The following is a 26,005-nucleotide window of genomic DNA, read 5'->3' on the forward strand; positions in this document are numbered from 1 at the left end:
AATAAGGGAAACAGACTTATTTAAAGAATGAAGACCAGGCAATGGCAGTTAAAGAAGGAGATACAGCCGTAAGAAGAAAGAAATTCAATTTAATTAAAAAGTTGTTGTTAATTTATGTCTGGTATTTATTAAAACACTAGGGATATGATAAAAAAAACACAAAAAGCTTACTTTTAGCTGGGAGGAGGGTGAGGGGTAATTATATATACTGAAGAACAAATATTTATAGAAAAATAATTTATCAAATTAAAAAGAGAGTTAATAATTAATAGATAGAAGGAAAATCAAGAAAGACCAAAATAAGCTAGGCATTTTATAAGGCAGAGTAAAAGAAAGAATATATTCTCAGGATGGGAAAATATGTTTTGATCTCAAGGTATGTTCATTCTACACTGATATTTTTTGAAAACTCTCTAATCCTTTGTATTCTCTATGAGTCTTGGATCTGAATAATTGTCTTATAGCCATTGTTAAGGAGACCTTCCTCAGTTTCAGATATGATCTCTGTTCATTTGCTCTTCCTCTTTTTTTCAGCAGATCTAATATATCAAACCAATATATAGACACCCCCTTCCATGTTTGCTCCAGAATTTTGCCTTGCATGATCAACAATATTTTCCTCTTAGTCCTTTTGATGGGGACTTCCTGAAAACAGTGAACTAGATTGTTTTCTCCTCCTTTGATAAGTGATAAAATAACTTGGTCTCTTGGGCATAAGTATGTGATCCTGACCAAAAATATATTTTATATTTGCAAAAGCAATATTATATGTCAATTCCTTCTGGTCACTATGTCTTCAGTTCTTTTACCTGCTACCAAGTAAACAATCATTTGTATTATTTGTGTAGGACAACTGGACTTGCCCTCTGTGTTTATGTGTATAACGTGAAGAATTGAAATAAATAAGAAGTTTACAGCTTTTTTTCCTAAAGATAAAAATCTGCTTATTAAAAATAAATTGATAAAAAAGAGATGTTACATGACAATTTAACATAGTGGATAGAGTACTGGGTTTTAAGTCAGAAAGATTTGGTTTCAAATGCCTCTGCAAACTCTTACTAGCTGTGTAGCTCTGAGAAAATCACATAACTTTTTAGTTTTAAGGTAATTATACTTAAAATGAGGCTAGTAGTATCTGCAATATTAACTTTGTAGCGGTGTTCAAAGGCATATATCAAATAAAAATACTTTGAATATGTTAAAACACCATGTAAGTTTTAGGTTTTTTTTTTCCCCTAAAGCTATTATGATATTCATTCTAAGTTGAGAGCCTTAGCATCAAGAATGAGCAAGAAAATGGTCTCATTCTATTATGTCTTGGATAAAAACTATTTGTATTAATATGTTTAATCATTACATTTTAAAAAGGATGCTGACAACCAGTTCTCAGAAGAGAATAAATAGGGTGACAAAACAACATGGATATCAGGGATCATCTAGAGAAAATTTGAGATTCAATTTTGTTTGCTGGATAGAGAACTGACTCCAAAATTAGGAAAAATTAAGTTATGGTCCAATCTCTGACATATATAGACTGTGTGAATCTTGGGAAGTCGTTTAATCTCTTAGTGTCCCAGGGAAAATTTTAAAACCATAAGTCGCATAGAGTGGCAACTGGCATGGATAGAGTGATTGAATGATTCTTAGCAATGGTTTAAAAAGAGAAAATAAAATTCAGAGCAAAATTAAAGGACATATAAAACAAATATTTAAATATGCTTTCCTTCCATATGCTTATGTAATCAAAAACTTAAAAAAAAACATTTTGCTTATAACCATAAAATCTTAAAGTTAAAAGGGATTTCAGAAGCCACTGGGTCCAACCTTCACCTAAGAAAAGAACATTTTTTAGATTTTATCTAACCTTTGCTAGTAGCTAGGTGATGTAGTGGATAGAGAACTGGATCCAGAATTAGGAAGAACTGAATTAAAATATGGCTTCAGACACTAGCTGCATGATCTTGAACAAGTCATTTTCATCACTGTTTGCCTCAGTTCCATCAAGTGTAAAATGGGAATAATAATAACATCTACATTGCAAAGTTATTGTAGGAATCAAATAATTTTTGTAATTTTGTAATTAGCATAATGCCTGGCACATAGGTGCTATATAAATGTTTATTGTCTCTTCAAGGGCTTCAGAAATTCTGATGAAGGCCACTCCATTCCACAGAATCAGATAATTCAAATTCAAAATGAGAAGTGACCTCAGAGGATAAATAGATCAGTTTCTGATGAAGAGAAAAATCACTTTTTTCTGCAGTAACCTTCCCCAATTTTAGATACTTCTAATGATTAGGGAGTAGTTCACCATAACACACCTGAATGTGCATTTTTTGACAACCATCTCACTGGGAGTACAAACATAAGTAAAAATGAAAATCTTTGAACTCAAGGAGCTTATATTTTAATTGGAGAAGGCAACACAGAAAAGGGATCTAGAAGGGGGTGAGTTGGATGGAAATGAAGGTACACAGGGTAGAGATATTGTAGAAAAAAATGCAGCTTGGAGAAAAATAAATGCTAATGAGGCCTGGTTGTACACTTTAAAATAAAGTTTATGGAGCAAACTAACTAATAAAAGTAAGAGTTTCCAGAAGAAGGGAATACTTGGAAAGTACAAAGATCACTTGCAATCAGCTGGTTAACATTTATCAATTGCCTATTTATATGACAGATAGATGACAGAAATGTTTCGATTATAAAATAGAAAACTCAGGAGTATGTGTAAATTGTCTTAGATGTGTGGAAAAAGTATCTTGTGAAAGAGGATAAGGATTATTATGTTTAATTCTAGACAAGAGGACCATACCCTGTAAGCAGGTAATGGAAAGGAAACTACAGTTCAGAATTTGGAATAATTTTCTGACAATTACAGCTATACAAAGAGAGAATGAACTATCTTCTGAAATAAAGAGCTTCTGATTCCTGAATTTAGATAAGTGAAAGCTTGATGACCATAGGTGGAGAGTGCAGTAGATAGAGGTTCCCTTCAAGGACAGTTAAAATGGAAAATGCTCAAGCTCTGAACTTTTGTGATCTTAATCTTATCCCACATTAGAGAAGGTTTGTATTGTATAAAAACAAAAAGGACCATTCACTGAGTTGGGAAAGATATCAAGGAAGGATTTGTGGTAGCATTTGTCACAATCATCATACCTGTTTCAATAGAAGTAGCTCTTATACTCCCTAGATTTTCTTTAAATGAGTTGAGTGGACAAAAGTCATTAATGCTTGGCAAACATTGAGCATCCATTACACCAGGATTTCTTTACCCGAGGGTTTAAAGAGTTAAAAAATCTGATTGATATAATAATATAATGTAATTATCTTCCTTTTGACAATTCTATGTGTTTTACTTTATGTATTTAAAAAAAAGATTATTCTGAAAATAGGTCTCACCAGATTGCCCAAAGAATTCATGATACAAAAAAATATAATGATTCTTCCATTAAACCAGTGACCAAAATTTCCTCTGTGACCCTGAGTCTTCACCCAGTCTTCTGGCTCCCTCTAGAAGTATTCTTTTGAGATAGATGACTTGGGATTTCACTAATCTCCAAATGGAATTGATTAGGTGCAGAGTGGATCATACCTTCCCTTTTCTTCATGTCAAGATTGTGAAAAATTGTGGTGCATCAGTCAGCTGCCATGACCCTTGGTCAGGATGTCATCTTCCAATGAAACGAGTTCTATTCCTGCATTTTTTCTACTGCTGGGCATCCCAGGGCTAGAAGTTTACCACATTTGGATTGCTTTTCCTTTTTTTATCGTGTATCTGACTGCAGTTGTGGGCAACATCACCATTATGCTTGTGATCAAGACAGAACAGAGCCTTCACCAGCCAATGTTTTATTTCTTGGCCCTTCTATCTTTTATTGATCTAGGACTATCCACATCTACAATCCCTAAGATGCTGGGCATCTTCTGGTTCAACCTCAGGGAAATCAGCTTTGAAGGATGTCTCATCCAAATGTTTTTCATTCACACCTACACTGGAATGGAATCAGTGGTATTGTTAGCCATGGCTATTGATCGTTTTGTGGCTATCTGTTACCCACTGAGATATACCACGATCCTCACTAACAAGGTGGTGGCCATTATGGCTTCAGTGGTGGTTGGGAGGCCAGTTCTTCTTGTCATTCCTTTCTCTCCCCTCCTTAAGAGGTTGCCATTCTGTGGACACTATATCATCCCACATACCTACTGTGAGCATATGGGCATTGCTCGCCTGGCTTGTGCTAGCATCAGAGTAAACATAATTTATGGCTTATTCACCATTGCTGCCCTCATCTTTGACTTGATCCTCATTGCTCTTTCCTATGTCCAGATACTCCGAGCTGTCTTTCGCCTCCCCTCCCGGGATGCACGATTGAAGGCCCTAAGTACCTGTGGCTCCCATGTCTGTGTCATCCTAGCCTTCTATACACCTGCATTTTTCTCCTTCATGACCCATCGGTTTGGTCGTAATGTTCCCCGCTACATCCACATCCTCCTGGCCAATCTCTATGTGGTCATCCCACCAGCCCTTAATCCTGTCATTTATGGAGTCAGGACTAAACAGATCCGGGAGCGGGTGCTACGGGTATTTGTTCAGAAAGAATAACCAACAAATTCTCAGAATGAGGGAGATGTTGTGGAATCATTCCTCAGAATGATAGCAGCTCACTTTATGAAACATGTTTATTCAAAAATATAATACTCCAAAAACTCAGCATTAGAAGACAAATTAAGTGAGTTGTGCCTCTCTTACTATACTACTCTAATTTATCCCAGTGATTCATCTTCTGTACTTTTCTCTTCTGTGTCTTCCAATTTATGCTCATTTTACTTGATACTTCCATTGTGTAAGAAAAAAGTCCTCATTTTGACTATTAATCAAGAGTATCACTAATTCTCTCAATGGGTCCAGGGATAATTGGCTCTCTCTCTTATGGTTAAATTTCTGGTTTGAGTAAAAATATTTTTCTGGTATTATAGAAAATAGGAAGTATATAGCATGAAGAATAACACATCTCTGGCATGGACAAAAATTACTCTAATTATTGTTATCACCACTTTAAGGATTTAGGGAGTGAAAGAGTTTCAAAAATATAACTTTGTCCCATGATCACCTCTTCCCCTCTTCAGCAAAGAAAGCTAATAGTATACTCTTAGGCTAATTGTCACAAATGCACCAAATTGGGTAGGTAATATATTTCACACAATGATTTGATAGCATTCTGCTAGACCTGGTTTAAGAAACCTGTCTCAGATTCACTTGAACTCTGGTTGTAAGTTCAGTCAGAACTATTTATCCTCATGTCTAGAACACAGATATTTTCTTAGTGCCATCTTTATAGATGTGAGAAGACTGAATTCTCTTCCTACTTTTGCCCTTCAAATTATAGCACTTTAAACCTAATACATTTCGGTAAGCACTGCTGAACGTGAATGATTCTATTTTCATTTTTTCCTTTTTTTATTAGGACTAATTTAATTATTAGACACTGACTTCTGGCAAGGCCTCTGGTTCAACTCCAGTTCCAGGATTAGAATCACCCTAAAATCTAGTTATTCTCTATTATATCTAGGATCACATTAAAACTCATCAGTTTTGCATTTAAGGTTTTAAACCCCAGACTTTTAAACTGTGGGTTGAGACTCCATATAAAGTCTCCTACCTAAATATGGGGGTTGTGAAATTATGATTTATTATAAGTAAATTTTTGACTTGTATACCTATTTTATATACCTATATGTTCAGGATTTCATAAAGTTTCTTGGGCAAATAGGATTCATGAGTGCAAAAAGTTTAAGAAATTGATCTAAACCACCATAATCCTGCATATTTTGAATTTTCTCATATTTTTCACTCAGCTCCTATCAAAGATCTTTATATTCTTGTACTTATACTTGCTGCTGTTCACACATGGCAATCCATCTCTTATCTCTGTGTTTTTGACTTTTTTTTTTAACCATAGATCTGAAATGTTTTTTCTCTCCTTTATATCTTGGCAACTCTGATATCTTTTAATACTTAGTTTAAAGGCCACCATTTCTAACAGATCTTTCCAAATCCCAAGGTAACTTGAGCCTTCCCTTCAATTATTAATTTCATTCTACTTTGTATTTGGTATTTACCTATTTATTTATGTATATGATGCCTCCTCCATTTATATGTAAGCTTCTTAAGGGCAAACTTGTTTTTGTCCTTCTTTGTCTCCCCAAAATTTAGCAGAGTGTCTGGCACATGCTAAGTCCTTAATAAAAATTATCTGACTGTTACTAATTGTTACTACTATAGCTATTATTAATATTATTACAATTAATAACAATATTATTATTGTTACTGTGATAGTAGAGAATGGACAAATCCTAAAAGTATAAATTGAGTAGATTATCCTTCTTTATCAGCCATCAATATATACAGTGAGCATACTGTGTTTATACATTATAGAATGACTAGAATCAGAGGCAAAGATAGATTTGCTACCTTCTATAAATCCACTAATGTAATAGCTAAACAAGACACACACACAATTGCTTTATATCATTTTATTGAAATTTTAAACATGCATTGTTTTTCTTTTCTCAAAAACAAAATAATTATCCCCTTCCTATATATCTTTGAGAGTCTTCTCTCTGGTTGACCCTGAATGTGATTGACAGAACAGATGTCAAATGTAGGAAAGCATTTTCAATTAAGGTCTCCTTACAAAGACACCCATACAATAAATAATCCAGTGTTCACAATTGAATCCCAAAATATCTGTTGCAAAATATTCCTTGCTTTTATTTCATTAGACTCTACATAACCTACATTAGCAAGCAACCAAAGTTTATGAAATAAAAGTGGGAGAACATTTCTGCATTGCAACTGAAAAAATGTATACACGCACACACAAATACATACACACATGAATAAATGTATGTATTTCTGTGCATATATATATGCATATATGGTAATCTGGCAGTTAAGAGTTATATATTAATCTATATTTATGTACATATACATTGTGTATATATGTATATAGTCATCTATTTGGCACTTAAGGATTATACACAAGCATATAAAATCTTTAAATACACATATAGGATACATGCACATACATATATAATATAAAACCCTTATTAAATGCTAGGTGACTATACATATATATTTAAATTTCTAATGCAGGAACATTCCCCTATTTTTATTTCAAAAGCTGCATATATACATAAATGTGTACACCATATACACAATGCATATATATCTGTATGTGTATTTATAGATAAATATATGTATGTATATGTATTTTCAATTACAATCCAGAAATATTTCCTTACATTTGTTTCATAAGTGGTATATAAATATATACATGCATATATATATATATATATGTACACATATGTACACACTTACACAGATTTTTCTTTCTATGCATATGTGCATATCACACACAGACACCATTCATTTGTTTAGCATTTAAGGGTCCCATATACTCAATACTCAAAGAATGTGTTGAACTTAGTAATCAACCCTTAAATTTTGACAGCTAATGAATATATTTGTTCTGTTGTTGCCTTATGACTTGAAATCAGAGTTGGAACTAGTGTAAAGAAACCAGGGTGTTTTTTGTTTACTTGTTTTGTTTTTTAGGTACCAATATTTAGGAGAGCATAATTCTTTGATCCATATGCCCAGAGAGTGGAGACCAATCTCTGTAATAAAATGCCAATTCTTTAGGTCCAATGACTACCATGTTATTTGACTTGAGGATCTACACCAATCTGCTTCCTCTTACATGACAACCTCAGCTGTATTGCTTTCCAGTCCGTACCCTTGACTTCTCTTTTTATCTGCAACCTCTTCTATTGTTAAATACCCTTAATTCTAGGTCTTTTCTCACATTCTTTTTTTTTCTTTTAGAACTTAGTTTTCTCTTGAAGATAGCATATCTATTGGTGCCTTCTTCAATGCTGTTTTATATCTTTTATATCCTCTGACACAAAAGGCCATGAAGACAAGTTGGAATACCTCTAGCTCCCCACTGCTAAATTCAGATCCTTTTAGTAAGCTAGTAGCTCCATCATTCAGCAATCACTTCTCCAAAAAAATCCAATCTTTTCAGGATCAGGACAACACTTCCCTCTACCTCCAATAAATTCTGTATCTGGTTCACCATGTCTCTATTTAAGTACACTTGTGTCTCAGTAGTTCAATCTCTTTGAGGTTTATAATCTCTCTGCTATTGTTGTTAAGCCATTTCAGTCATAGCTGACTCTTTGTGACTCCATTTGGGGTTTTCTTTGAATAGATACTTGATTGATTTTATGTTTTCTTCTCTAGTTCATTTTATAAATAAGGAACAGAGGTAAAATTGTTATGTGACTTGCCTGTGGTCACACAGCTAATAAATACTTGAGGTCAGATTTAAACACATGAGGATGGTTCTTCCTGATTCCAAATCTAGTTCTCTACCTACTGTACCACCTTGCTGCCTCATCAACAGTCTTCTTTAATCATGAACAAAAATCTTACATCTCCTTATACAATACTCAGTAAAATTTGCCCCATAGGCTGGAATTCCAAATTACAACTCTACTTTATTCTACTCTGATTAGTTCAAACTCTTTTGGCATTTTTTGCTGTTCCATGAAAAGATTTCTACTGTCCTAATATGTAAATATTTCTCACTCTTCTAGGTGTTGGTTGTTTTTTTTGAGTTTGTTTTAGAACTATATCCCTAAATGTTAACAATCTCGACACTATCATTTAAAACAAAACAAAATCAACCAACCAAACAAAAACATTTCTCAGATAGTTAGTACAAAGGAGTTATTAAAAAAAAAAAGATTCTATCCTTTTGCTGTCCTTATGGAAGTTCTTGAAGTCAAGGAATGAAGCAGTTTTGATTCACCTAAACCAAAAATTGTGATTGATATGTTTAGGTATATAATAAGTATTAGTCTGGTAGGCAGATTAGAGGATAGGATACTGGATCTTAAATCAGGACAAGATTTGTTTAATCCTCATTCAGTCTTGTACAACAATTTGTGACCCCATTTGGTACTTTCTTGGTGGAGACATGGGAGTGTTTGACCTTTCCTTCTCTAGCTCATTTATAGATGAGGAAACCGAGGCAAATAGAACTAAGTGAGCTCAGGTCTTCCTAACTGCAGGCCAAATATTCTATCTACTGTGCCACCTAATTGCCTCAGTTCTTGCATCACTTAATAATTGTCACTTAAGTCACTTAACTTCTGTCTGCTTTCATTTTCTCATTTGTGAAAATAGAATAATGCTTACCTCCTTACCTCAGGTTGTTGTAATCTTATAATGAGATATTTATAAATATATTTAAAAATCTTGAAGTTAAATGTAAACTTAATCATAGTCATTATATATTACTATAACACATGTTATAATTATGATAACAATTATTATTTTTATTGGTCTTTATGTATAAAGATGTGTGCTCTCTCTGATTTTCATGTGATTTCATGGTGAGCACTTTTACTGGATGCTTCTTCATTCATTTTTTTCCCTTTAAAAGAATTCCATCTTTTCTTATAGTTCTTCCCTTCCAGGCACCAAACTATGCTAACTAAAAACCAATTCTATCTCTCAGCTTCTCTGTAGAGCAGAGATCACTGGTCTTGAGCACAAGAACCAGTTAAATACTTGATAGTTAAGATTACTGATTGCTTTCTTTTCCTCTTTTCTTTTTGGTGATTCATATGATAATTGATTACATATATGCCTCTGCCCCTCTCTTCTCTAAGCTATATAAGTTATCTAGACTCCTATTCCTACAGTTCTATCCCATAAGAAAATATTTTAAACATGAAGATAATTTATATTCACAAAAAAGATCAGAGTGTTTTGTCATAGGAAATAAAGAGAAAATTTGAATGAAGAATTCCTGATATGGGCATGGAATCTGGAAATAATCATGGAGAATCATCAATTTAGACTCTTAAAAATGAAAAAAAAATGCATAAAGAAAGCATGGTAAGACAAGCAAGTGAAATCCTAGGTAAAGAGTTTACTAGATAATGCCAGATTAACATATTAACCAATCAGGAAATGTTGTAGATTTATGCACAATATTGGAAAAGATCTATTGTGCTATTCTTGTGCAAATGATAGAAATAGGTTAGCTGGAAGACTAATATTAATTTGTTGAGCAATGTGTGTGCCAATGACAGGAGCTAGCAATTAGCTAGATGTTCATTAAGATTTTTAACTGGATAAAAATAAAAATGGCATCTTCCTCAGATTTATAGGTGACACAAAACTAATAGGAAAAGCTAATATAAAAAATGGCAATAAGTATTCAAAAAGATAGAAGTGAGTTCTTAGCTAAATTTAATAAGATGAAATTCCATTGAGATAAGTGTTATTCTTAGCTTCAAAAATATACTTCATAAGTACAAGATAGAAGAGGAATGATTAGATAGCAGTTTGTCTGGAAAAAGGTCTAGATAATTTACTGGATTCCAAGGTAAACTTGAACTATCAATTTTCATGACATGTTTTCCAGACATCTAATTGCTCACTTCTGCACTTATTAATGTGTTTCCTACAATATTCTCAGAAGAAAATCTCATTCTACAAATGGGATATGACCAGGATAGAGCAAAAAGGAACTTTCTAACTCACTATGAGCATTATGTGCTTACTGATACAGTTCAAAATATCATTAGATCTTTTGGCTGCCATGCAACATTGTTCTTTCAGATTGAACTTGCAACTTATTAAAATTCCTAGATTTTTCTCACAAGAATTACTGTGGTGACATTTGCTATTGTTGTTCAGCACTTTTCAGTTATAACCAACTTTTCATGACAATAACTGCAGTTTTCTTGGCAAAGATATTGGAATGGTTTGACATTTCTCCAGCTAATTTTTATAGATAAGGAAATAGCCAAACAAGATTAAGTGATTTCCTGGATCACATAGCTAGTAAGTTCTTGAAGCCAGCATTGATTTTATGAAGATGTAGCCCTCTGACTCTACACTGTTACTCTATTCACTGCACCATCTGGTTATCCATTGTCCAGCTATGCCTCCATGCTATATTTCTGAAAATTACTTTAAACCCAGTTTGATATTCTCATATTTATCCACACTATATTCTATCTTACTCTCTTAAGTTTGTTATTCTAGTGTACCAAGATATTTTTGAATCCTGATCCTGCCATGCAGTGTGTTAATTATTCATGCAATAGTTCTAATATTTGCAAATATGAAAAAATATGCCATCTACACTTTTATGCAGATAATTATTTAAAATGTGAACAGTGTAAAACCAAACATTTATGCTTGAACCCCTACACTAAAAAAGTATTTTACTTATTAATGGTTCTCTTTGAATCAAAGTATTCAACCCCTTCAAAATCTGCCTAAATGCTTTATTATCTAGTCTATATTTTTCTATATAATTCATAAGGGTTACATGAAAGACTATTGAAATGTTTTGCTGAATTTTGATGAGCTATGTGTGTAATATTAGCCTGTGATAAAACATGTGGTTGATGAAGGAATATCTGTTTCCAACATTATTAAATATCATCAGCTCCCAATTATAAATTGTACGTTCAGTTCTTCTTTCTTCTGGACAAACACCCCATTTCTTCCATTTCATGGAATGCTCTTCTTAAATTTTTGAATATTATTATCTATTCTTTTTAACATGGTATTATTGAATTCACATGAATATAGACACAATTGTGATCTACTTTTTGAATGAATGGATGTATTAAAAAATAATTTAATTAAGTGCTTGTAATATGCTAACAATTTGGTTAAGCACTTGAGAAAAAATATATAAAAGCCAAAGAGTCATTGTCCTTTAGAAACAACTTCCATTCTGCTAGATTAGCATCATACAAACAGAAGAATAAAGTCAGGAAAGGATGCATTATTATGCTTTTAAAAGTCATATGGATGGTGAGTACTAACAGAGATAGTCAAATTGATTTAATTTTTTTTCTAGTATAAAAGACAGTATTGGTTTGGTTATTCTTACAGACCTAGAAAGCAGCTCTGGGATGGGAATAGGTAAAGAATGTATCCACGTGATCAATAGCAATAAGATGGTATGGGAAGAATTAAAAAAAGAATTGGAGATGGAATATTCACCATTCAGACCAAAGTCTCCAAAAGCAAGAGTTCCAAGGTAGGAGTTGAGGTTTGTGTCCCCAACATGACCTTTAGAAGTACATGTTCTAGAGAACACAACAAGAGACAGAGGAGATGGCCAGAAAATTTCATAGGAAGAATTCGTTGGCTTTGAACAACGTGTCATTTTCTAAGTCTTAGTGTCTTTATTTGCAAAATAAAAGGGCTGAAGAAGACAAAGAATCTAAGTTTATAAATTACATCTCTAGGCAAAAATGTGGGGGACTAAAGGAACAAAATATTGCACATCTTATTTAGTGTAGGCTCTAGGTTTTCTGTACCAATTCCAAATCTCATCAGCAGATTAGATCTCCAGAGCTTGGCCCCCTAAACCTTCCCTCGAGGTTCTAGAGGTAACCCTGAATATCTAGGAATAATTTCACGTTCCCCCATCTTCTCAATTGTTAATATCTTCCCAATCTTATGTAACTACATAATGTCCATTACCATTTACAAAAGGGCATTGATTAAGATAGAACAAGAACTTCCTACACATGAGGAATATTTTCCTTTATCAACTTACCCCCAAAGTACCAGGGATTCAAGTTGCTACAAAATATTCCTGCCACCAAGCTCATTTCTGGATGTGCTCTAGACAAAGGATGATTAACTCCTTTACTTAAAGTAATAGTGACTCAAATTCTGAATAAATTCACTGCTGGGCTGGTTCCTCACCAGTCTTGTTCACAGCTAAGATTTCCAATTAATGAAGGAACCTTTAAAGAATCTTCTGGCTTTTCAAAACTCATACAGATAAAGTCTGATCCTCTCTGTCTAGTGTAGTAATTCATTTAAGATCAGGAACGAATTGTCATAGGCAAAAGAATCAGTGGCAACATGAATTTGCAGATATGTGGCAGCTGATTATGGAGATGTAGCAATGAGTAATCGGTAGCAGATTGCAGTTGCTTCCACCATTGATAATTATTTCTTTCCCATCCTTCCACCATAGGTTATTAGCATTTCTTTCTCTCCACTAGGAAATATAGAGCAGTCAATTCAAGTCTTTTTTATGGACACAGTCCTTGTCATTTTAATGTTTTCTAAGTCACTTTCTTATTTTTAAACACTTAACAAAGTAATAAAGTAAGGCATGATTAGTAGTGTTTTTTTTAAAAAAGAATTTCTAAGATGTAAATGTTTACACAAACAATTTAATAAGTTTAGTGCTCTTTAGTGCTGGTTTGAGTCTGTTCCAGCATACCTTTGACCCCCAATGAGAGTGTAGTAAACAAAGTCAAACTGGGATTAGTCTGTGCTATATTAGAGAGATCTAGTCCTATTTCCTCTGAACTATCTTCAGAAGAACAATCCAAATCTTGAGACAATGTCCCAATTTATAGAATTCTTTTGGAATCTACTAACTATTTATCCCTCCCCATCCCTGCTTCATCTTCCATCTCTGTGTCTTTGCATTGACTGTTCCACATACATAGATCATATTAGTGTCCTACTCTTCCTTTAAGACATACTTCACTGTTCCAACCATTCTGGAAAGCCATTTGGAATTATACAGCCAAAAGGGCTATCAAACCGTCCATACCTTTTGATCCAATAGTGTCTACTAGGTCTGTATCCCAAAGAGATTATTTAATCGAGAAAAGGACCTATATGTGCAAAAATGCTTGTAGTAGCCTTTTTTTATTATAGAAAAAAAAAACTGGAAACTGAGAGGATGCCCATCAGTTGCCATTCATTATGGCTGAATAACTTATGGTATATGAATACAACAGAATATTATTGTTGTATAAGAAATAATTAGCAGAATGATTTCAGAAAGGTCCGAAGAAACTTACATGAACTAATGCTAAGTGAAGAGAGTATAACCAAGAGAGCATTGTACATGGCAACAATAGCATTATGTGATGAGCAATTGTGATAGATTTGATTCTTTTCAGCAGTGGAGTGATTCAGGCCAATTCCAATGATGGAGAGAACTTTCTGCAACCAGTTGAAGGACTATAAGGACTGAATGTAGATCACAACATATTATTTTCACCTTTTGAATTATGTTTAGAAGAATTGTTTAACCTACATTGTATTGCCTGGAAGAAAGAAGAAGGCTGGGGTGGGGGGGCGGAGAATGGCAGGCAGAAAAAATTGGAACACAAAGTTTTGCAAGGGTAAATGTTAAAAATTAATTTTGCATGAATTTTGAAAATAAAAATCTATTATCAAAATAATATCTACTATCTGCTACCAGAAATCTCTTCTTGTCCTTAATTGACAAGGATATCCTTCTCACAGTACCTTGTATTTAAATGTTTTATGCATGTTTATATTTATTCACACTATATTTATATTGTAATAAATGTTGAATAACACATAGAATATAAACTACATCAGAACAGAAAGTTTCATTTTTTTTTATTTATAGATAAAAATTACAACAAAAATTGTGCCTAGCCCATAAGAGGTCTCTAATACCTTTTTTTGATTGATTGATAGTTTATATGTACAGACTAACACATAGATATGGATATTAAAGTATTAATTGATGTCAGGTTCAAGTTTTCCAGCTGGTCTTAGTTTTGAATAAAAGTAAAACCCGGTCCCGGATCTGTTTGGTCCTTACTCCATAGATGATGGGGTTAAGCGTGGGGGGCACCAGCAAGTACATATTAGCCAAGAGAATATGGGTGTGATGAGGAATCTGCTGACTGAATCTATGGGTAAGAAAAGAGAAAAGGGCAGGAATATAAAAAGTGAGGATAACACAAACATGGGAGCCACAGGTACTAAGGGTTTTTAAGCGGGCATCTTTGGAGGGGAGGCTGAAGATTGCTCGGAGAATCTGGATGTAGGATAGAGAGATGCATGTTATGTCTGTGCCCACAATCAGGATGATAACAGCCAAACTGTAGAGACTATTGATAGAAATATCAGCACAAGCCAATTTCACTACAGCCATGTGCTCACAGTAAGTGTGTGGGACAATATTGGTCCGGCAATATGGCCATTTTCTCACCAGGAAGGGATGGGGAGTCATGAGTATTAAGCCTCTAAAAAGTGCCACCATGCCCACCCGTACCACCACAGGGTTAGTGAGTATAGATGAGTGTCTCAGTGGGTTACAGATGGCCACATATCGGTCCAATGCCATGGCTACCAGGAGTCCTGATTCTACTCCAGAAAAAGCATGAATGAAAAACATCTGAGTGAGGCAGGCATGGAAGTTGATTTCATGATCACTGAACCAGAATAGTCCAAGCATCTTAGGTAGAGTTGATGTTGAGAGAATAATATCAGTGATGGCCAGCATGGAGAGGAAGTAGAACATGGGTTCATGAAGAGAGGAATCTGTCTTGATAATGAAGAGGATGCTCACATTTCCCAAAAGGGCAACAGCATATAAAGAGCAGAAGGGGATGGAGATCCATATGTGCAAGGCCTCTAATCCAGGGATACCCAGAAGAATGAATGTACTAGGATTGATGAACCCAGTGGAATTAAAGTCAAACATTATAGTCCCACTGGCTATATATGGATTCTCTTTCTGTGTCCCACACTTGGTTTATGTTGGTCAGTGTGAAGCTTGGTTTCAGTTGTTTTCTGTAAATTTCAGTTGTTACTTCTGTAAGAATAAAATTCCTCATTAAACTAATCACTGGTGTGTTTATCCTCTCTTCATTAGCCTGTGCTTTTATCTCATAAAGAATAAAAAAATATTAAACCACAGCCTCCCTTTCCTGAAAAATATCCTTCACTTCAAACATGTTAGTGTTCAGATGGATAAGGATACATTCTTTTTAAAATGTCGAAAGTTGTTTAGTGGGAATAGATTCTACACTTTTGATATCATACATCCTCATCTTGTTTAAAACAATTTTAAACACAAATATTTTCCCAGTGCCTGTTTTGCAGTTCTTTGTTGTGTAACAGAAAACCTTTAATGTCTATGTTATTTCTACCTTCTTACATTTCTTTACTAAAGAATATTAGGTGAAAGCAGATAGGTACAATATAGTATAACATGATAAATATAGCAGATAACTGCAAAATACAGTCAACAAAATTGATATTCAAGTTGTATTTTTTATGAATATATGTCAAGTTCTCTAATAACGAGTTTCTACCAGTCGTTCTCCCTTTTTTGCTCAGTTGTCATGCTCATGTTCTCTCATAAAACATTCAGAATCAAGATATTCCTGGCCAGAAAACAGAAGCATAATCATCCTATTCTTCAATGGATATGAATGAAAAGTGGTAATAAGATCAGGTACAACTCAAAGAGAAGAAACTGGAGCTGGACCAAGCTCAGATTATAAAGAATGGCCAGCTCAATGAAAGACATTCTATATACACCAAGACCATCTCCCCCCACCTCCTTACCCAATCATCCATCCATTTATTCATCCATCAATGATTCAATCACCTCATTGCCAAAATTAGAAATGAATACTATTATTGTCCTCTCATTTCTAAAATTGTCAGTTATGGCACAGATATCCTCAAAAATTCACCAAACTGTAAAATTTGTCTTGCCCTTGAATGTTTTCATAAATTGTATCCATGCCTTTGGGTAATGATGTGTTATGATAGAGTTTAAATTGCTCCTATCTGTATCTCTATATAGCATGTGTATGTTTGAAGTTATATTTAAGAAGCAGAGATCATAATGAAGCAAGTTATTCCTGTTAAGAAGAATCAGCTCAATCCCTGTCTTGAAAAAGCCATCTCAATAATCTCTCTATGTTTTATTTTGTGTTCTAAGGAGTTAAAAGAAAGCACCTGCATCACAAGGTTGTTGGGAGGATCTAAGATTTGAAGCTTTCAGTGTAAGCCTCCAGTCCTGCTAATCTGGAGCTTTCTCAACCAGATTCCTCATAACTGACTGTTCACTTATCAACCTCACAGTTAGAGAAGTAACATGTTGACCCCCTGCTTATTTCACACAATAACCTGTGTTAGTTCCCAATTAAAAGAAATGGTATTTGAAATGGTGGAAACTTATAAGTTGTTGATTATTTGTGTGTTTGGGATAGCTCATTTTTTTTTTAACTAGACCTGGTTCAGGTGAATGGCTTCACAATTTTCTGAAGATGCAAATTCTGCAAATAAAGGGTATATCTCTATATATATCTATATCTATCTATCTATCTATATATATATACATACACACACATATATTATATATATGTATTTCAAGTATCTGAAACCACATGAGGGAAAGTATAGACACATAAATTCACAAGATATGTTTGGAAGACATTACACTGTCTAGATTTTACTGGAATTAAATGTTAATATGGCAGAAAATATTTACTAAAATTGACAAGGCAGGCTGGTCATGTTGTGGAAAATCTGAAAGGGTAAATAACAGAGTACAAAATTTATTTAATTAGTAAGAAAATAATTCATGGAAGAAGACCAGAACTAACAGAGACCTTACCTACATATACATTTCCTGCACTGATAAAGACAGACAAAGGATAAACTATTGCCAAATATGTCTGTGGACACAAATGTGTCTTAATCCATAATTCTGATGAATTCAAGAATTTTATTATACAAACCATGAGATACTGAGCATATAATTGAAGATGCACTAAAGTTCCTACATTAATAGAACTAAAAAATCTAATGGCAGGGTCAAAAGACAAATACAACCATCTGTTGTTTGTGTTACAAAGCTGAAAACAACGTAGTCCATGGAATAGGTGAGGCAAGGTGCTAAAATAAAGTTTAAAAATTGAGAGATCACTTCCATCTTGGGTAGGCAGGAGAGAAAGAATGGAATGAATGGGGAAAATGTCACTAAAGTGGTAATGCCTAGACACAGACAGTGACTTCAATGGATTGTGCATTCTAAATATAGGGACAGCATTAGCAAAGGAACAGAAATAGAAGGGAGGACAGCAAATTCTGTAGGAACATAGAAAGTTAAAAATGGTTCTATGTGATAAATTTGGAAATGTAGGTTAAGATTAGCTATTAGACTATCAAGATGAAAACTTTATACATTTATGCTATAATTTTCAGTCAATGGGGAACCACAGCCATTTTTTGATTAAGATAGTAAACTGATCATCATGACTGAGTTGGGTAATAGTGAAAAGGATAAACTAATGGTGGCATATATTGAATGTGAGAAGAAACAAGGACTTGAAATAAATTGATTGCATTGGGAATAAAAATTAGAAGGGAAGAGTACACAAGATCTATTATAGAGATGAAAACTGATAAGATGTAAGCTGAATATGGAGATTGAGACTCAAAAGAATAAAAGGTAACTTCCAAGTTACAGTCTTGACTAATTCTGATTTGTTGGGAGATGTTGCTGCCACAGACAGAATAGAATAAGGACTGGATCTGTCTTTCTTTTAGCAATGTAGATCCATAACTTCTTCACAATTTTTAGGCTTAATCTATGCTTAACCAAGGGCATAAGAAATTAAATGATTTTTTCAAGATCACGTTATCATTCAATATCATTAGTCATAACAGACATGTAGAAATAACAGGGAAAGAGGTTTTTTGGTGCAAAATATCAATTCAACCTACATACTTTGGGGATACAATGGAATATCTAGTTGGTGATATATGGAAAGTAATTGGAAGTGCATCACTAGAGGTCTAAAGAGATGTTGGAAATATAGAACTCATCCAAATAAAATTTATGATTGAAGTCAGTGAAGTGGACCAGTATACTGATGATAATTTATTGATGATGATAATGAAAAGAAGTAAAATGGGAGGAGTAGGAGGAGATTTATATAATACCTATGATATACCAGATGTTGTGCTAATTGCTTTAAAATTATTATTTCATTTGATCCCTATATTATAGCTGAGAGGAACAGACTATTATTTTTGTTTTACAGATAAGGAAATAGAATCTGACAGAGGTAAAGTAACTTCTCAGAGACATACAGCTAATGAGAGTCTGAGTCCAATGATGCAATTTTGAAAACACTCACATTTTAAGATGTAGATGGAAGCTAAGAAAATAGCAAAGAAGATGAAGAGAGGGCCAGAGCTAAGATGGAGGAGAGTTGGCAGGTCTTTGTCAAAGCTCTTCCGGTATATTCTAAGATCAACACCAGATCAAGTTTCTGAATGGATTTTAGAGTGACAGAACTCACAAATATTTGGAGTGTAACAAATTTCCAGTAGAACATATTTTGGAAGAAGTTCAGGAAAGGTTGTTTCAATTGGGCATGAGGGGAGGCAGCCCAATGAAGAGACCCAGGGCAGAGTGGCCTCCATGTTCCAGCTGAATCTACTGGGAGGCTCTTAGCCAAAATGCAGCAGTATTGACTACTCTGTCCTGATTCAGAAGCCAGTGGACCAGCAGACTAGCTGTAACATGCAACATAATTAGAAAAGGCAAATAGTGTGATGCTGAAACTCAGAATAATGCAGGACTTGGCCATGACCACCTAGCATGGAAATAAAGCCAGTAACACAGTGTCAGAGCAGCATGACACTTCTATCACTTGTAGAGGAAGCTTGGGACAATCTCCACTTTGTCCTAAGAGCAAACCTCAACCTTTAAAAATGAGCAAAAAAACAAAAAGAGCTCTGAGCAGGGATAACTTTTATGGAGATAAGGAAGAACAAACCTCAAACTCCAAGGACACTAATGGCAAAATGTCTCCAAATGAATCCTCAAAGGGCAATATGACTTGGTCTCCATCTCATAAGACTTTCTTGGAGAAACTCAAAAAAAGGTATTAAAAGAGAGTTAGAAGAAAAATGGGTGAAGGAAATGAGAATTTTGCAGGAAAGTTTGGAAAAGGAAACACAAAAATTATCTTATCTGAAGAAAACTTCTTAAAATAGATTTAGTGAAATGGAAAAAAAACTTAAAATAGATTTGAGGAAATGGAAAAAGACAACTTCTTCAAACATAAAATTTGTGAAAGGAAAAAAATCCAATGAACAAAACAATTCATTTAAAGGGTCAATTGGTTGAAAGCAAAAGGAGGAGGCAAATTAACCAAAGAAAATAATTCATTACAAATTAGAATTGAACAAAAGGAAATGTATGACTCAATCAAACATCAGAAATCAGTCAAACAAAATCAAACAATGAAAAAAAAATAGAGGAAAATGTAAAATACCTCATTGAAAAAAACAACTGACCTGGAAATGAGATTCAGGAGAGACATTCTAGGAATTATTGGACTGCCTGAAAACCATGATGAAAAAAAGGGACCTGAGAACATCTTTCAAGAAATCATCAAGGAAAATTGCCCTGATATCCTAAAACCAGAAGGTAAAATAGCCATTGAAAGAATTCACCAATCACCTCCTGAAATAGACTCTAAAATGAAAACTCCAAGGAAAATCATAGCTAAATTCCAGAATTATTAGATCAAGAAAAAAATACTGCAAGCAGCCAGAAAGAAACAATTCAATACGAAAAAGCTACAACTAGGATTATTCAGGACCTAGCAGCTTCCACTTAAAGCACTGAAGGGCCTGGAAAATGATATTCTGAAAGACAAAGGAGGTTGGATTGAAGCCAAAATAAACTATACAGCAAACTGAAACATTATGTTTCAGGGAAAAAGATGGACATTCAATGAAATGAGAGGTTTTCATTTATTTTTGATGAAACAAAATAATTGTGGAAATATGCACAGAATAATTGAACATGTTTAATATATGTTAGATTGCTCATCACATAGGAGTGAAGAGAGGGAGAAAAAAAAAATTTGGAACACAAGATTTTGTAAGGATGGATGTTGAAATGCATATATTTTGGAAATAAAAAGCTTCATTAAAAAAAAAAAGTAAACAATAAAGAAGATGGTAAACAAGTGTATATAGAGCTAAGAGAGCCATGAAAGTAGAATGTCATGAAACCTAAGGAAATAGTATGCTATCAGTATTATCAATGATAATGTCTAACATCTCTGAAAGATCAAAAAGAATGAAAATTTAGAGGACAAATACTACATAGTTGAATAACTGCTTACAAGGGTTTTATATTAGAAGATTACATTTTAAGGAAGAAAGAACATTGGTTCAAGATCATGTAATTTGTCAGAAACAGAGCTTTGCATTTGAATTCAGATCTTCTGACTGCAAGTTGAGTGTTATTTGCTTAACAAAACTACTACCTTATATGCTCTCTTCTGGTTCATTTCTGGATTTTCACTCTTCTACTTTTCATCTTCCAAAATATTGTATTTTCTTTATATCACTGATCACATTTTGTAAAAATATTGAAATATAGGAACCATGATTTCTTTTATATGAGAAATTCCTGGTATGGGAAATTCCTTTATTAATGTAGATTATGCAATACTTTTATTAATCCAATTAAGGATAAGAAGAGATTTCTGGTAGCAGATAGTAGATATTATTTTGATAATAGATTTTTATTTTCAAAATTCATGCAAAAATAGTTTTTAACATTTACCCTTGCAAAACTGTGTTCCAATACTAATTTATTATTAGTAATAAATATTACTAGTATTTATGCAATACTAGAAATGCAATACATTTATAAATGTGTGCCTATAATTTTGTAAATCTTAAATTGAAATACAAATGTTAGTTATTCCTATTCTACTGCACATGGTAGATGTTTAATATATGCATTTTATTTAATAAATACAATATTTGTTATTATTATTATTTGTGTATTGAGAAGCAATGGATATAGCTCTGTTTGCTCACTTGTCAAATAAATTATAGAAAGTATTCTTATTCTAGTATATATTGGAAAAGAATGTCTTGGAAATTTTTTCAAATCTTGAGGTTTCTATGAGATTTTTTTTTCTTTTGGCTTGGTCAATAGATTTAAGTCATGAAGAGCTATCTTCTGAGATTGTATTATCGTTTCTCCTCAGTCTAAGCAGAATAACATTTAACACAGTGTAAGTACATGATAGAGCAGTGCAATATACAGAGCACTGGGATTGCAATCAGAAAAACTCATTTTCATCATTTTAAATTTGGTCTCAGAAACTTATTGGCTTTGTGACTTAAAAAGCCACTTAATTCTCTTGCCTCTAAAATGAGTTAGAGAAGAAGAAAATACAAAATTTACTCCCCTCAATTATAGTTATGTTCTGTGAATGTAACTATAAAATCTCATTAAAATGACAAGGAATCAGTAGATAAAGAGGCAAAGGAGGACATTCTAAACATAGTCAATTAAAATTACAAAGATGAAGGACAATGGGTATCATTGCTATGATGCTATTCCTATTGCATCTGTTTCTCTTTTTTCCCCTTCTTTTTTCCCCGAGGTAGATGCTCCATAGTGTAAAAAGAATTAGGCTTGAAGCAAAGAAAATTTGATTTCATATCTGCCTTGTGACAGCTACTAGCTGTGTGATTCTAGGAAAGTCACTTGATTGATGTTTGCCTCATTTTTCCTGATTAAAAAAACAGGGCTAATAATAGTATCTTCATAACAAAATTATTGTGAATACCAAATGTCATTATAGTAAAGATCAACATGGCACTTGGCACCTAGTTGATGCTATAAAAGTTTGTTCCTTTTCCCTTCTTTTTTTCACTCTTTCTCTTCTTGTGTTTCAAGCTCCTCAATGACACAGAAGATATAGGATCATGATGAATATAATCTTTTTTATATCCTCTTATCTGACATGTAGGTAACCTCCACAGCCTCTGATTATCATACTCAAGATTTTGAAGTTCTTTGACAACTCAAGGATATATTTCTCTAAATTCTGGATTTTCTCTTTTAACTTTTGCTCATTCCTCCTAGAACATATAGGATAACTAGTTTGTAGTCCTAGCTGTACTACAAGCTTGTGGTATGACCTTAGAAAAATCATTTGCTTTTCTTGAGCTTGAGTTCAGAAAAATATAAGTAGAATCCCAAGAACCCTAAAAGTCCTATAAAAGATACCTAAATAGAGTGGCATTTTAATTGTGATAATGGAAAGAATTCTGGTATCTCAACCAGGAAATCTAGGTAAAATAATTTTAGCATCGAAGCTTGCTAAATATATAACCATGAACAAGTCATTTAGATTCCCTGAATCTCAATTTCCTCATCCAAAATAAAGAAATTGGACTAGATTGTCAGTAGGATACACAAAAATATTCTATGATTCTAGAAGCAGAATTCTAAAAAAAGAGGTTAGGAAGGAAAACAATTCTGAAGAGAAAGAAAATGGAGAAACATTAGAAACAAATTTGGATATCTTTGTTACTGATTGCAAATTTCTATATGGAAATATATGTATACACATACATATATATACATATACATGCAATGTATGTTAAGTTCTACATCTCTCTTTTATGTGTATCAATAACTTGAATTAAATAATTTTTGTCACATTTTTAGATTGTGTGAATAACTTGAATGGAAACTAACAAGTTGGAAGACAGATTGAGGTTATAAAAATTTAAAAGATGCTATAATATAAAAATAATAAAAGGTAAAGTTAATCTAATCCAATTGAAGTAAAAATCTTGTTTTTCAAAGACTAGAAAACACAGGCTATTGATATTATTCAAATAATAGTTATGTGAAAGGACTTGTATTAATGTGGTACATACTGAGTATATGGTAGTTTTTTGATATGGAAGTCACAAATATTAAAGTTATTCTAGACTAAGTAGAGTTCAGAATAAGGGAAGTTATTATTGCATATTCTGCTTTAGTCAGATAACAGGCAGAAAAATATGTCTGGTTATGGGTGCCACATCATAGAAAGAACATTGATAAACTGAAATGTGTTCAGAGAATGCAAGATCAAGCTATATATAGAGTTAATTGAAGTAATTATAGATATAGATAGTAACTATAGATATAAATAGATATAGAAACTATAGATATAGGTAGAAGTAAATATAGATAATTAATTGAAGTAATAATAGATAGTATAGATATAGACCTTGGAAGGACATAGCTACTATGTTTAAATATTTTAAAGATTGTGATATAGGTAGAAGACTTTTCCACATTATGTTGGTGTTAGAAGACAATTACAGCATGAATAGATGGAAACTGCAAAGATATTTTAGTTTGATATAAAGAAAAAAAATTTCCAACAATTATATCTATTTAAAAGTAAAACATTATTTTATAGTTAATGATTTCTCCTCTCCTTAGAGTCTTTGTTTTTGTAACCTTTTACAAAAGGTTTATATACTTTAAAACATTTCCATTTACAGACATTTATTTCACCCTTCCCTCTGTATATGCTCCTTGCTGTTCTTTAAATAAACATTAGGTGATTCTTCTTTGAGATGTTGTGGAAGGAGTAATAAATCAGATATATGTTTATCTAGGTCAGCTCTGAGTACCCATTTGACTCAAAGAGATTTGGCAATTTAATTCTCTCTACTTTGCTCCAAATCAACCGTGCTAAATATGACTTTATAGTCTTATGAGAAAGTTTAATCAATTAATTATAACTTTTTGAACCAGTTATCGGATGGAGTCAGCTTCAGTACCACCCCATACTGGATATATTCTGGCTACTAATCATCATTTCGTTTACTCACCTTTTAGGACTAAGGATAAGAGTAAAGAAATTCATTTTCTGCAGAGCTGGTATCAGTTCCAGAAAACAAATAGCAGGATAACATTCTGTTGCTAGAATCATAAGAGCTATTTATATCTCAGCTTAAGGTCTAACAAGAGCTAGTAGCTCCCAGGGTCAGTTGTTTCCTTAGCCTGGAGGTTTTAACTTGAGTTCACAAATGACTAGTATCCTAACTACCCTCACTTCCAAATAGGGTCAACATCCTCTCTTGGGATTTCCATAAAGGATATTATAGGAATCACTTTGCTTCTCCAGTTACTAACCTTTTATTTGAGCTCTTTTGGTACTGGATTCAGACTAGACAAGAAAAGGATTCAATACATATGTGTACATATCAGTATATTTATGTGAATTTTGCTAAGAAAAAAAAAACAGATTATTTCACCTGAAAAAATCCTGCACTTGTCTACTACATAATCATAAAATAGGCATAAAAATATTATGCTAATAGCTAATAGATGTAATCATATAATGTATGTATAAGGCAGAAAAAACAAGTTTTGAAAGTGATTTTGAATATCATATATACCATAAAGTAAAAAAAAAATTAAGATAAAATTCCAAATAAACAAAAAAAATTTTAAATAAGACATTGTGATAGGAAGGAAATGCAAACAAAATGAATGACCAGTAAAGTCAAAATGAGTATGCAAATTGTGTTATATGAATGTAATAAAATATAATTATGTCCTAAGAAATGATACATATAGCAAATTCAGAGAAACTTGAGGACACTTATGTGAAGTAACATAGAACAAAATAAATAGAACTGAAGCAGTAATGCAAATGGATACCACAATAATATAAAGGAACAATTTATTACAGAAATGTAAAACTTGATTTAATGCAATAAAAAGTCATGACCCCAGGAGAATGATGAAGCATGAATATAAATAGGGCTTATAGGGATAGAATGGATCAACTCATATTAGAAATGGCTGGTTTTTAATTTGACTGCACTTAATTGTTTCATGAGAAAGTTATATTGAACTAATAGAAATAGCAAATTAATGGGAAATTATAGTGATATGAAAAAAGGAAGATCTTATTTATAAACATTTTAAAAATTCAATTAAAATTTATTTTCAGTTCTGAACTCCCTTTTCTACCCCTTTTCTCCATTGGGTAGTCAAAACAAAACAAAAGTCATTACAAATATATAGAGGTTTGGAAAAAAAAATTCTCACATAATCTATGTCCAAAATAGTAATGAAAATGAAAGAACAGATTTGTTTCCCTTTGCATTCTTAGTTCATCTGCTTTATATCAAGAGATTATCATGTTTCATTCATGAATCCTTTAAAATATTAGGTTTTTTTATTTTTATTTTTATTTTTATTTTAATAGCCTTTTATTTACAGGTTATCTG

The 26,005-nt window shown here is 33.0% G+C and overlaps 2 protein-coding genes and 1 pseudogene across 2 annotated transcripts; 2 read left to right on the forward strand and 1 right to left on the reverse strand.

Annotated features, from left to right (window-relative positions):
• The first annotated feature begins 3,667 nt into the window (after window positions 1–3,667).
• On the forward strand, window positions 3,668–4,606 carry LOC127558113 (olfactory receptor 52E4-like). Its single transcript, XM_051991341.1, has one exon. The coding sequence runs from the start codon at window positions 3,668–3,670 to the stop codon at window positions 4,604–4,606; it is 939 nt and encodes a 312-aa protein (XP_051847301.1).
• A 778-nt stretch (window positions 4,607–5,384) lies between these two features.
• LOC127557438 (olfactory receptor 52E4-like) lies at window positions 5,385–15,611 on the reverse strand. Its single transcript, XM_051990757.1, has 2 exons — window positions 14,669–15,611; window positions 5,385–5,506 (listed from the first exon to the last, which is right to left on the reverse strand). Exons 1-2 carry the CDS (start codon window positions 15,609–15,611, stop codon window positions 5,385–5,387), a joined length of 1,065 nt encoding a protein of 354 aa, XP_051846717.1.
• Window positions 15,612–16,260: 649 nt separating this feature from the next.
• LOC127558114 (60S ribosomal protein L39-like) lies at window positions 16,261–16,416 on the forward strand (annotated as a pseudogene).
• Window positions 16,417–26,005: the final 9,589 nt, after the last annotated feature.

This window comes from Antechinus flavipes, chromosome 3, assembly GCF_016432865.1.
Source record: "Antechinus flavipes isolate AdamAnt ecotype Samford, QLD, Australia chromosome 3, AdamAnt_v2, whole genome shotgun sequence".
NCBI lineage: Eukaryota > Metazoa > Chordata > Mammalia > Dasyuromorphia > Dasyuridae > Antechinus > Antechinus flavipes.

Coding starts and splice junctions, on each gene's coding strand:
- LOC127557438 (XM_051990757.1), bottom strand. CDS start 15,611: ATGTTTGACTTTAATTCCACTGGGTTCATCAATCCTAGTACATTCATT. Junction 5,507..14,668: donor TTTATTCAAAACTAAGACCA/GCTGGAAAACTT, acceptor GTTGAACCAGAG/GCCTTGCCAGAAGTCAGTGT.
- LOC127558113 (XM_051991341.1), top strand. CDS start 3,668: ATGTCATCTTCCAATGAAACGAGTTCTATTCCTGCATTTTTTCTACTG.